At 36.3% G+C, this 14,244-nt stretch overlaps 1 protein-coding gene across 1 annotated transcript in view; it reads left to right on the forward strand.

Moving 5' to 3' along the window:
- The window catches only part of RGS14 (regulator of G protein signaling 14), a gene marked incomplete in the record, with an annotated part of 59,219 nt that overhangs the window by 21,595 nt on the left and 23,380 nt on the right, over nt 1-14,244 (forward strand). Inside the window, 4 exon segments of the mRNA XM_072400996.1 lie at nt 3,299-3,320; nt 7,183-7,343; nt 11,086-11,178; nt 13,811-13,954. Coding sequence (XP_072257097.1) covers nt 3,299-3,320; nt 7,183-7,343; nt 11,086-11,178; nt 13,811-13,954 — 420 coding nt within the window.

Below are 14,244 nucleotides of genomic sequence, written 5' to 3' on the forward strand. Positions count from 1 at the left end.
TTTCAGAAGGCACCCGGCGCTGGACGAAGAAGGACGTGGGACAATCAGCGGGACCAGGTAAGAAGCCGGCCGCCACCTTGTGATCCGCCGGCCGGCAGGAATCTTGTGTTCCGCCGGCCAGCCGGCGGAACACAAGATGCCAGCCGGCTTTTTACCGGTCCCGCTGGTATAGGAGAAGGCACCCGACGCTGGAGAGGGAGATCGACGGACGATGATCGACGGAGGACGACGCTGGAACACGACGCTGGATGAGCACAGCAGGACCAGGTAAGTGGGGATTTTAATGTACGAAAAATCTCGGGCTTAACGAAAATAGCAACTTTTTTTAGCCCGTACGAAGGTTGGGCTTAACGGTCGGGAGGTTAAAATATTTTTTATGTTGTGACTTTTTTTATTTTACTATGATGCAAGTTCATTCCATGGGCCTGATTTATTAAAGGCTGGAGAGAATAAACTTTCATTAGTGAAGCTGGGAGATCCAGCAAACCTGGAATGGATTTCTTGTAAATGTAAAGTCATTTGCTATTTTCTAGCAAATGTTTTGAATCCTGGACCAGATCAATTCCAGGTTTGCTGATTAACTCAGCTTCACTGGTGAAAGTGTATCCTCTCTAGTATTGGAGAGCTTTAATAAATCAGGCCCTATGAATCAAGCTTTAAAAACGTAAACATAATACTGTGGCTAAAAGGACTGACGTGTTCTATAGATTCAATATACCATAAAAATACACAACTGTCTATGCCAAACAGGTAATGAAATTAGTAGCCATTTTTTGTACTGTTTTATTTTCTTGAGGAAACAGAGGCAATATTTAAGCAATGGACACACGCCAGATGATTCCCACTTGACAATAATGCTCCCTCTGGTGAAAATAATCAGTTCACATGATCAGCAGATCAGACGAAAAACAGAGCAGAGATCAACTGTTCAGCAACGACCGCCATGCGCTGCTTTAGAGGGAAGCACAGCAGGGTGCTACTTGCTTGTCCTCCCTTCCTCCACTAAACAGAACAGTGCTGTGTGTACAGCGCTCATTTGTAGAAATCTGTCCACAATGACCCTGATTTATGAAAGCTCTCCAAGGCTGGAGAGAATACACTTTCATCAGTGAAGCTGGGTGATCCAGCAAACCTGGAATGGATCTGGTCAAAGATTCAAAACATTTGCTAGCAAATAGCAAATGATTTTTAAAAATCCATTTCATGTTTTCTGGATCACCCAGTTCACTTCTGAAAGTGTATTCTCTCCAGCCTTGGAGAGCTTTCATAAATCTGGGCCAGTGAGTGGAATCCCTCTTAGACAGTATTTTGAACAGGTTATGTAAATTGTGTTAATATGATAAAGATTGTATATGATTTTAGTTTTCATAATCTTTATTAGTTGTGCTGCCAAGGACATCATCTTTATGGCGGCAGCTTTGCTATCATATAAACAAACTATCGGTCTGGGGGTACTGGGGGTACAAACTATCATGGATATTGGGAGTTTGTTAGCCAATGGTCATGGGGATGGCTATAAAGCCACTTAGTCACTGCTGTAGTTGTTGATAATAGCCTAGTCACTCCCTCCCCACTGCAACCCAGATAACTTCTTATATGATGCATTTAGGGGTTACGGTTTGGATCTTTAGGTTTTAGGTTCAGAGATTAAAGTATACATACAGTGCCCCCCTTTTTTTCAGAACGCTGCACAAAACATTGCCATTGTTGGGTTCTCTGAAGCCATGCTGTACTGTTATTATCAGGTCTCGTTGTTGCAACATAATGATTCAGCTGGTTGGCATTTTGTTGAAATGCCTAAACATAACTGTTTGTTGATTGAAGTAGTGGTATGCACAGTATGTGTTTATGTTTGTGCTGAGCACAGCTGTCCCAAATCATTCCAGTGCTGGGAATATATTCAGTTTATGTGGATTTAAATATTGACATTTGTATGTCTTTTTTTTTGTAAACTGATGTCTGTAGGACTACATTGCAGAGAAAATAAAGCGGCTGTAACACTCTGTAATGCCAACCCCAAAACATTTCATTTAGAAAACTTGTTTTAGAAATATAGGCAAAATTTGTGCAAAAATGTGCAAATAGGATATATTTGAATTCACATTTTGTAATACTATGGGACAGCGTTGTGTTCATTTTATGCATGTTCCCTAACCACCAGGATTTTTTTATTTAACCAGTTAAAAAGGGTCTTGTCTGTGCGAGCCTTGGATGTAAACGCTGTGTAAATTCAGTCAATGTTAGTCAATGTCACAGAGTTAGTGACCTACTGCCCTACTAAACATGATAGGGTTGTTGATTATTTAATCAGACTTGACGCCTGCATCCAGGACTAAAGGTAGGAGGTCTCATGCTTCACCATGCCTGGAAGCACTGGGCTTTTCTGCATGCTCTGACAGATGAGGGGAAACTCAGTAACAGTGAGCATTGGGGGTGTAGTTTACCTTTTTTTTGAATCCATCATTAACCCTAATTTAATTTTAGAAAAAAAGTAGACAATAACAACCCAGCCTATACTGGTGACATGAAAGTCAAATGGGCCTCTGAATAAAGCCTCCTAGAAATCAGGACAACTTTATGAGATGAAAGGTGGTCCAGTGTTACATTTTAAGTTTAACATTAACACTGCCATATGGATTTTGTGTGACTTTGGCATAATGTATTCAGGGAAAGAAGAGGCACTAACAATTGCGTTTTTTTTTCACTTACTCTGCTTTTCTATGCCCCTGCCTGACACTTTTAGGTAATCCAAATGCAAGCCTGAGGGGAAAATAGGCATGGAGAATAGAAAACAAGATTTTATGTAGCTCAGGTACCATACGGCCTTTTTTCTGTAGGTACTTTTTTTGGTGAGGTGAACACTTCATAATGCCTCAGGCCTTTGCTGTAGTTAAGGAAAGGTATTAGACTTTCCTTGACTACAGCCTTCGATGGTATGCTTGCCCCATACCATTTTCTATGTAATTACTGTCAATTCATTGAACACACAAAATTAGATATTTGTTCTATGTATTGTTTTAGGATTTAAAAAATACTGTAATATGGTAACATCAATCTATGATATATACATTATATATACATTAAAAATTATATATACACACACACAACATACATAAATATATATATGCCTGGACCATGACAGAGTCTTATTAAATCTAGATGAACTGGCATGCATAGGAAAAAATGTTATGATATATGAAAGTCAACTTCCCATTTTAAATGTGTATTTATGTACTTTATGTATTGCAGAGAAAGAATCATAATCATTTTTGCATTCTTTCTTATGTTCCTCTTTTAGGTATTGGCTGTATCTGATGGAGGTAAGTTACCCACCACTAAATGTTGAATTCATTGAGTATTATAAAAACAGCTGTGGTTATCATAAAATATTCAATGTAATAGTCTGTGAAATGAGACCCCAATAATCTTCATCATGAAAGAAGGATATCTAAACCCCCAAAAAATGTTGTGGCTACACTGGTTTTCATTTTTCAAGCTAAGAATATTTTAATAAAGCAAAAAACGGCAATGTCTTTCTATCCCACAGGATAAGTTCTGCACAGGGGTCCACTGTTGGCTATGTCTGCCACTGGTAAAAACCATGGCTTTCTCCATAGATACAATAAATAGTGAGCATAGCCAAACATTACAGGAGATCTGTTTGGTGAAACTAAAAAGCACAAATTGGTGCCACCAAATCTAAGGATTAGTAAATTGCAATGTGTAGATTTAAATACACTTTATCAACAACATGCAAACAGCTTGCAAAACAGGCCACTACCTACTAGCAGGCATGTTTACTTTCCAAGTGACTGAAGGGGCCCCAGTTCTTTTTTAAGCATGAATTTCCTTTGTTTGTCATATGACATGAAGAACTAAATTACCTTTCTGCCTTATCAGTTTTTAAAGGAGTCATGCCAAGCGGAATAGATCATTTTAATGTCATCTGACAATGATTACTACTGTATCAGGATAAACGATAGAAACATTTAAAATTTATTGATATTCATTGTGGAAAGGTCAAATACATAATGAGCAAAGTGGCAAGTAACTTGAGAAAAAATGCTATTTTTTTCTTAACACTATTGGCTGGTCTTTTGTCATTTATTATTATTATTATTATTATTATTATTAAACAGAATTTATATAGCGCCAACATATTACGCAGCGCTGTACATTAAATATTTACTTTTATTTGTAAATTTAAGTATTTGTTTCCTAAGATGCAGTGTATAACTATTGCAGCTAAACTAGAAGAAAATCAAAGTGCTGATTACTAGAAATAAGGAGTTTTGTAACAGTAATATGTAGAGAAAAATACATCCAGTACTTACAAATATTACCCATATACCAAATAAAATAAATAGTGAATTGAGTAATAATAATACTAAAATGATTTATTGTAAATCTATGATTTGTCATAAAAGACAAATACCAAGCTCACTTTATTCCTTCCACCAGCACATACCTTTCTTTTGGTCCTTTGCAACAACATTAAGCAAAAGGGAAAAAGGAAATAAAGCCATAAGTAGGCTCTAATTGTCACTAATTGCCAAACACCAGCACTCTCACACGAGTGAAAGGGAAGTGAATCACATGTTTCCTAATACCCAGACATACCAAGGTATGTATTTGATCTTGGTGATAGTACAGAGCATTGGGGGAATGAAAGTAAATATCTTTGGCAGTGAAGAGAACCTAAGGGAGGGATAGAATTCAATTTTTTTTAAGTTGACTGCTTACACACTAGGAAGATTTTGGGGGAATAGCAGGATAAAATAAAAAGGGAACTGGTACCACCAAGACTAGAAGACATACAAGCAGCTATAGAAACCTAGCAGATACCCCACCTATCCCCCTAAACATGTATTTTGTTTCCTGCTTTGTGACTTTTAAAGAGACTTTCTTTGATATTCTGCCACTTTGACATTTTTTCATTGGACAGGAGGTTAGGGTAGAACTTTTTTTTACCAAGTACAGCCATGAATTTTACCTTTCTGTGCTGTGTTGAAAACAAAGTGTTGCCTGGAGTTGGCTATTTACTGATAATCACTATTGGAAAAAGATGAATACCTATAATGACCTAAGGTCCCTTTAATAGCCTAAGGCCAAATTCTTACAGGTGATCTCACAGCAACTTCACCCACCAAACACAGGGACTATTGTATGTAAAAAATTCCTAAATGTAGTGGGGATAAAAACAAAAGGCAAACAGGTTCTCTTCAACAGAAGACAGGTCAAGTCACGTAACTTTAGTGTCAGTTTGCACTAGTTCCTGTCCAAGATTGTGCTACCAAATGTCTCTTATGCCAGTGCAGGGTTTTTGAAACATTTATTCCTTACTGGCATCATGTTTCCATCATCTTTGACTTGTGTGAAGTGTTTTTGGAAGTTTATCCATTTGCACAGTTGGAAGAGACACAAAGGTGAGTGGACATTTGATTTGTTATGATCTATATTAAACAAGCTATTAGGCACAAAAAATGGATTCTCTGGGGAAGTACTAATATACATGCTTCTTTTAGAATGTAATTATGGTTCTACAAATGTTTTTCAGAATATGGATTACTGTCATTGCTATAGGCCCTATAGAACTCATTGATAGAATAATTTACCCCCAGATGTGCTACCATCTTTGCTCATCCTATTGGCTTAAATCACATTTTAAGCCATTTTTGATCTTGGTATCTTGATTAATAATTCAAATTAGCGCAGTGATGACATGACTGGCCTGGTACTGGCTACACAGTCCTAAGTAGAGTAGCTAATCCCTCATTATTTAGCGAAGTTCAGCTTTATTGCAAACTATACTGTCTCCTGCTAAATTACACTTTATGGGGCTATTGGAATGTGCCAGTGCAGCATAAGGACACAAAGTACAATAGTCTCCTCCATCAGCGCCCAAATTGGAGCCAAGAAAAATAAAAACCATTTTGTAGGGAAATAGGCACAAAAACAATCATCTTAAACTTTATATTTTGGAGCGTATTCTGTATGGTATTTTTGCAAATTGCATTTTCAGAACAATTGCATGTTTAGAACTTGGTTTACTCCTTAACTAACTTTGAATTCAACGTAGACTTAAAGTGAGACCTAAACTTTTGGAATAATTAGCAAGTTTAACGTGGTAAAACAAGAAAAGTAAAAAATACTGCTAGTATATATTTTTTGATGCAGAATTTCTTCACATGTGTCATTGTCTAGGGATCCTCTGCTCTTCTATCCTTACAGGAGTCCTTAAGTGTTTAGCATAATCATACACGTGTCCCTACCGCTCCTTCTACTTATCATTAAATTATACCAGTGGGAAAACCAAACAACTGCATCTGGTAACAGTAAGATATGTTCAGTATTAGTTTTAAGCTAGGTACACACTTCCAGTAATTATCAGATATGCAGAAACATGCACGATCACTGAACGACTGTAAGCACCATAGATAGTGAACGATCGTCGGCCAATCAGATCCGCCGCGCCGGTTGTTACTTGGCGTCGTTGATGACTTTTTTTAGAACAATTTTTGGCCAATCGGTTGTTCGTTTTCATCAATAATTATTGGACGTGTGTACGCAGCTTTAGCCTCCACAAATGTAGAGACCTTTTTGGAGCAATCTCACAATGGTATCTAGACAAAATAATAGTTTTGAATGCCATATATAGGTGCTACATTATTCAAAACTGACCTGTCTTGCATACTTTGAAGGATACAGAGGCTCGAGTCTAGGCCCTCTTTAAAATGTTTAAACTAAGTGATGACCAGTGGGTTGTAGCTTTTTACTTTTTGCTCCTGTTTACTTTGAACTCTTTGTCACTGTGACCATTAGTTGGTTCTCCCTTATTTTGTCCTACTTTCTTTAAGTCTAACGGTATTATATAGCATTAAATATAACAATAGGTTTTCATGTTTTAACCTTGCTAGCTATTCTTACATGTGAGTAAGTTAGTCCTCTGTTGTAAATGTTTGCATAGTTTCTGCTCCCAATAATATTGTTCTATATTGCTGTAATAGAGGTCACAGAGGCCTAATTGTCAAGGTTACAGTTCTACTGTATCATAAATGGCATTAGATATTTCCTTTGAAACTGAGAAGTAGCTCTATGTCATGAAAATAGATTCTTTTAAACTATAGGCTTGTGAAACAAAGATATAGGTGGTTATAACTCTAATATTTGTTATGTTTACAGAGTTGCACAATGCTGATTTAGACGGACGAGGCAGTGACCATAGTCTGAACAGCTTGCCTAGTGTCCAAACGGCTGGATTTGCATCTGACCGATCAGTTGCTAGTTGGGCAGTATCATTTGAGAGGTTACTGCAAGATCCTGTTGGGATTGAGTATTTTACGGTATGAAAGCATACTCGATGATGTTTTATAACTCAAAACTAATATAGTTCATAATATTTCATAATAAAGTAACTATATTCTATGCTGTTGCTGGATTTGGTTTTAGATACTTGAGAAATCATTGGATAGTGTTTTGTATTTCTTTAAATAAAACAACCAAATAATAAAATGCATATTACTGTGTTAACATAATGCCAACGTATGTGAATAGGCTTCATTCTATTTTTTAATTACCCATTACACAGTTTTATTTTACATTGGTTAATGTAACAAGTTGAATTTTGGTGTCCTTTTACATTTTTCCTACATATTACTTCCTACATATTACTTTTTTCCTACATAGTTCTTCCAAATGATTGTTATTGGACAGTGTTCATATGGTGCTAACACATTATGCAGCGCTGTACATTAAACTGGTCTTGCAAATGACTGACATATACAAACAATGAAACAGGAGGATAGGACCCTGCTCAGAAGAGCTTACAATCTATGCAAGGGCATTCCTGAACAAAGACCAGACAGTCTGTTGTGGGTGAACCTCCCTTTCTCAGCTGTGCTTTCTGCATTAAAGCTTTCTAAAGCTCTCTAATTGAAGAAGATAGACATGATATCATGTGTGATGCTGGGGGAGCCAGCAAATCTGGAATGGATTTCCTAAAGTAATTTTCTAATATTTGGCAAATATTTTTAATCATGGACCAAATCCATTCCATGGCTGCTGAATCATCCATTATTATTATTATTATTATTATTAAACAGGATTTATATAGCGCCAACATATTACGCAGCGCTGTACATTAAATAGGGATCATCTCCTATGTAGCCTTAAACTGAGACCTAAACTGTGGTGTGTAGAAATTTGCATTCAGCTAGTTCATGACAACTAGTAGTTTATTCAAGAACATTGCTTAGTCCATTGTACTACATTGGGTGCAGAAAATTAGTGCAACTGGTGTAAGTAGCTGGATCTTTCTTTTTTATAAGACTCATGTAATCTCTTGTTTTGCTGCAGTCAGGCTGGCCAGTACTCTAAGCCAAGTAGACTCTGCTGTGTGCAGAGTTTTGCCTATAGAAGAAATGATTCTAACTGTTCTTTGATATCCTTTCATTGTTCACACACAAGCTGTGGGTAGGAGTGTGACCAAACCGTATCACCTAACTGCAGTAAATAAAACTGAGATCACAAACCTGGTTGTACTATTTGGAAAGGCTTTGTAAATTTCAGGACTAACTGGACAATTACAAATCCGGAATGATTCTCTATATATTTGAACTACATACTTAGTTTGAAATAGAGGATTGTAAGGTGAATTGTCATTTATATCAAGGATGGGCATTTTTTTCACCAAACAGCATTTTTGATATATCATCATATCATCTTTTTATAACATCTGCCCATTTTCTGTTGCCTAGCTCTAATAGTGAGTTACAATAGTATGAAGGAGATTACAGGAAGGAAACATATGATAACTTTTGGTCAGATAAAATGTTTTGTCTCTTTTATTCATTTATGCAGCTACGGCAAAAACAAGCTAACTTGGGTATTTTAGACAGTAGGTATATATTATTCTTCTTATCCATATACAAGACAGAATTTTTGTCCTAATCCCTTTACCCAATGTTAGTCTGGTTGGAGTAGAAAAGTTTTTTAAAAATGTTTATCAACCCTAAAAAAACAACACGTATGGCCCATCTGTGAGCTTCTTAGTCTCTCCTATTGCTCTGCACTGACTAGCTTTACCTTTCTATGGCCATGGATGGTATCTCTGAGCATCCTACACCTGCTCTGTCACTGGCGTAGTTGGATTCTACTGACTACTGGGTCTGACCATCTGCAGGCCTTGACAAAGTATTCTGATTTGGAGGCCCAGATTGCCAGACCAAAGGCCTCTCATGGAGAGGACCAGTATCAGGGTAAGCAGGAATCAGCAAAGGTGGCTGGTTAAGAGGATGGCATAAATGGGACTACCAGCAGCCCCATATTAGGAATTCTGAAACTGAAATGAGATGGACATTTCTATTATCAGTAACTAGCCCATCTAGAATCCACTATAGGGGCCCTTAAAAACAGAGAACAGGGTAATTGATGGGATACTACTGGGACCTAAAGTAACATTCTCCAGCCTGTCCCAGTAACATTTTCTCTCTTACAAGTTTGTGGCTGACATAGCATAGCCACAGATACTAAAGATGGACTGATACAACATCAGACTGTTTTTCATAGGGACATGGAAGGGACTTTTTCCTTTCTTCACTGTATATCCGGGGACATTACTTGTTTTTTCACTGCATTCACTGTTAACTTTTCTCTCTTATGTATAATAATATTGAGTTTTCTTTGATGGTGCTGTGTGGGAGGACCTGTCTGGAATGTTTAGGTAGTACACGGTAATGTGTTTATAGTTTGGCGAAGAAGAGGGGTGGTTAGTGGGCCTTGCTATCTTGCTCTGTGCATGGCCGCTCCCCTCACTCCAAGCCTTATCTATGTTTGCAGATATGATATGGTTGGTCTCTCCTTTTTCCTCCCTGTATTTACAATATTCTTTTAATACTGCTACGTCTCTGTACCTCTCCCTTTCATGTGGCTTAGTTTCCTCATGTCAGAATTTCCAGCAAAGAAAACAGTGATTGACACAGTAATGACATTACCAACATGCACTCCAAATCCCATGGGACAAACTGATATAGCAGTACCATAGGTTTCACACTACAGATAAACAGCTTTGAGGCTGTATGGTCAGTAGTTCCTAGGTACTCCCCCATAACTGAAAGTTTACTGCTTTTTTTCAGGAGTTAGGTTCAGTTTCAATTTAGGTCCACATACAACTGATGTGCTATGGTTGAATAATAGTATTCTTGTAAGGCTTCACTGACAATGAACACCATCAGCATCTATTCACATACACTATACTATAATAAAAGACTTGGTCCTAGATAAGTGCTATTGGATCTGGAAGTAGTTGACCTACTGGCCTTTCATTATTTTGTGATCTCACCTAAACATTTTTTACAGTGATTCATCTTGTAGTAATTAAAATACATTTATTACATTGGCTATTTTCTGTTTGTTTTTTTTTCCAACTTTTTTCCAACTGTGCCTACTTCTTAGATTATTAAATCTTTCCTGTACTCAATTAATAATTTTGATGTGTGGATATGTGAGTTACATGCTTTCATTGATAGTCTACTATCACAATAGGGACTATTCATTAAAAGGACTTCTCTGTATATGCTTTAATGGATACAGTAAGATGACATTAAAGTCTCTTTAGAAAGTGCAGACTTGCTATTAAAAAGTAAAATGCTCCATACTAGCCAATCCCAGATATTTTTTAGTTAAAATGTATCCAATGCCAAAGTTTTGTCATATTATGTTCCTAATCTCCCCTTCAGGGAAATTCACCCTTTTTCATTGTTCTAATTACCATTGCTACAACAACTTAATAGGGAAATCCAATATTTAATTATATTTTACTAGAAATAGTGGAAATCTATCAGTGGACTCAATTCATTCCTACTTCCTTTCCCTACAAAACACTAAAATTATTGCTTAGTGTATCTAAACTAAAAACAGTAAACATAGTTTTGGCCTTACACCTATAGTAAAATCTTTTTGATTTGATGAATCACTGTATTTGTTATTATTATTTGCATTAGCATACTGAATAAATCCTCTATGCAATCTATACCCCTATATGCTGAACACAAGTAATAAAAAGTTTCTCTAATTTAATTGTTGCAGGAATTTTTGAATAAAGAATACAGTGCTGAGAACATACATTTTTGGAAAGACTGTGAAAAGTATCAAAACATTTCTGAAGATGACACTGAGCAGGTATCTATGATAAAACAAAAAGGGTGAATATTGTGCTTAGATGAATATAATTACCTGCAAGCTTTAAAGATTCATTTCATGGCAGACAATGGGAGGATATAATAACCTATATGTTTTTTTTGTAATTTTACACTGGTTTTCATATATGATAATTAATTTTTACAATGCAACGTCCAAGGCTGTTGCCCCATGACCAACAAAATTCCTGTTAGAAAGTTATAGTATTTTTTCTCTTTTTCAGCCATCAGCTGGGATTTCCTTAGGAGCTGTATGGCTTACTATCTGTATCTGCTCTTTAACTATGGGCAACACTGCTTTGTTGTTTTGTTTAGCAGCTCATATAGTAGAAGTTTAGCAAAATCATTTTACCTTGTTTTTTATAACATGGGAAAAGGATAGAATCCTTGTTCTAATAATATGCAGGAAAAAATTAGAGGTGACCTTCAACTGCTGTTCAAACAACATAAAAAGTTTCTGCAGCCTGATGTCAGGAGTGTATTAAGACCCTTGGAGGCCTTAAGCATTCAAGATTTTGGTTCCCTCATATGTATGTAATTCAAAAAATAAACAATAATAAACCATAAAATAAAGTTTTATTTATCTAAACTTACAGTAAGATGGAAAATAATGTTTATTTTTGTATACTTCCACTTTATTTATATTTGAAAAGTTTTCGCCTACTTTTTTAATTGCAAAGTCCTTGATCAGATCCTCAAAACTAATCTTATGTAACACATCTGCTTCTATACTTAATAGAGATAAGGCATCCATCCTGCCTTGTTGCATAGTTGTTCTGATGAGATTTTTATTATACTTCAACTGAGAAAATTAACGCTCAGCTGAGCAATTTGTGACCAATAATGTTAAAAATATACAAAAGCCAATGCCTACATTTGGAAAGGCACACTCAATATTGTCTTCTACAATTATTTTTCCGCATTTATTGTGAGCGCCCCTTTTGGGGATCCTGGTTCAGCCGCACAATTTGCAATATTGCACCATATGGTCTATGGACCATGTTAAATTCGTCTATGGAAAATTTCTATGGTGCCCCCTTCTCTTGATGCCCTAAGCACGTGCTTTTTTTGCCTAATGGTTAATCCACCCCTGCCTGGAGTACATGAATTTGAAGTTTTTTTCCGACCATTTTACTGGAATGCAATGAGCCACTAGTGACATATCTTCTTCCAGATTTATCTTGGTGTCTGTATACTAATTTCTTCTTTAGATTTCTTCTGTCATCATGTCCCAGAGACACAACAAAAAAAAATAAAATTAGCCCAGAGTAGGGAAAATATACTTAATGGAATGTGTAAATAAAGATTCTCCATTCCAAAAATAGCTTAAAGAGAATACCAACTTGTTTTTTTGTAATTTTATACTGGTTTTCATATATGATAATTACTTCTTACAATACAATGTTTTTTGTACTGTAATAACAAATTGTGCATATATTGTTTTTTGTTTTTGTTATTGATGGTTTTTCTCTGAGGTCTTTATAGCCATGGAATGCATGTACATTGTATGACCTTTCATGTATTGTTTACACATCTCATTTGAACTTTTGTTTTATGTTATTTCCTTGTATTAGATACCTGTGTGGTTAGGTTATGTGAATGAACCCACAAAACGGCATGCGACTTTGTAGACCGTGTGTCATTTTTAAAATTCACACCACAATAAGTGTGCATGTGGTTTCTTAAATGGAAGATACAATATGCAGTTATTTGACAGTGCTGTTTTTATTCAAGTTTGATAAATATATATATATATACTAAACACTAAATAGTTGTGATCGTATGATTTAAAATATTTTGTATAACACCTTAAATGTTACTTAGCTGTTACTATACACAGCTTCCACAGCTGAATGACAAATACTGTATATGTGTTCATACAATGTAAGAAAAACATCTCCACCCTTAAAGGATGTGGCATGATTTCACAAAACTTCAACAGGATGTAGTTACTTAAGATGCAAGAAACATATTAGTCAAGGACCTTCTTTTAGTTTGGTAGAACACAATCTGATTTATGGATGGTATACTTTATTACTTCTCAAGCCTTTACTGTATATATTTTTTTCCTGGTCCATTGTGCACAGATCCCTGACATTGTTTATCGTGAGTGAAAGTTTCTTTGGTAGCAAGACTGGGAGCATTTACCATTGATGTTACCCCTGTTGCTAAATCACTAGAAAATTAGTATGTTGTGATAGTTGAGAGGTGATTACTACAAGTCTTCTAAATGGGACAGATCTGGCCTGGCAACTTCTGAACTCCATAAAATTAAAAAATGGCAGTGCGTTTCAGAGGAAGGGAGGTATTGCTATTTCAGTCATAAACAGTTTCCTTTAAACAGACATTGTCATCCTGCCCGTACAGTGTCTGTACAGATTTCCATGAACCCAGTGATACTTACCTCTCAAGAATTCCTGTATCGTTTTTGTCTCTATTGCAGCCACGCGTATTACTAGGTCGAAACAGATGGCAGAGGTAATCACTAGAGAGGTCAGTATCAGTGGGTTGAGGAGTGTGGAGACCTAACACAGACATTTAGGACTAAGTGACAGTATGTCTTTATGATGTGAAAAGCTGCTCAGATATAATATTCTACTGTTTTTGCTTTGTAGTTGTTGCATGAGTCTCAGAGGATCTACAATGAATATCTCTCAAGTAGCGCATTGTGTCCCGTCAACGTGGATCAGCAGGCCATTATTACAGAGGAGATGCTAAAAAAACCATCTCCTCATCTTTTCAAAAAACAGCAGCAACAGGTTAATGCAATTTACTAATAACTGTGCTACAGAAAAAGATTTAGGGTGCATTCACACCAATGTGTGCAAGTGCTTTTAGGTATATTTGTTGTAAGTTAGTCTCATTTGCATTATGTGATGAGTGAATGCACACCTGGATTTTTACATATTTGCTTTTTTATTAAATTCAACAAGCTAGAAAGCGAAGCTTTGTTGTGCAGCAATTTCCCTGTATTATCCAGAAATGCACCATAGCTTCTGTAAGAAAATGCTAGTTTCCTAGTAGTCATGTTAATCCTTTCTTTTTTTTT

Source organism: Pyxicephalus adspersus, chromosome 2 (assembly GCF_032062135.1).
Source record: "Pyxicephalus adspersus chromosome 2, UCB_Pads_2.0, whole genome shotgun sequence".
Taxonomy (NCBI): domain Eukaryota; kingdom Metazoa; phylum Chordata; class Amphibia; order Anura; family Pyxicephalidae; genus Pyxicephalus; species Pyxicephalus adspersus.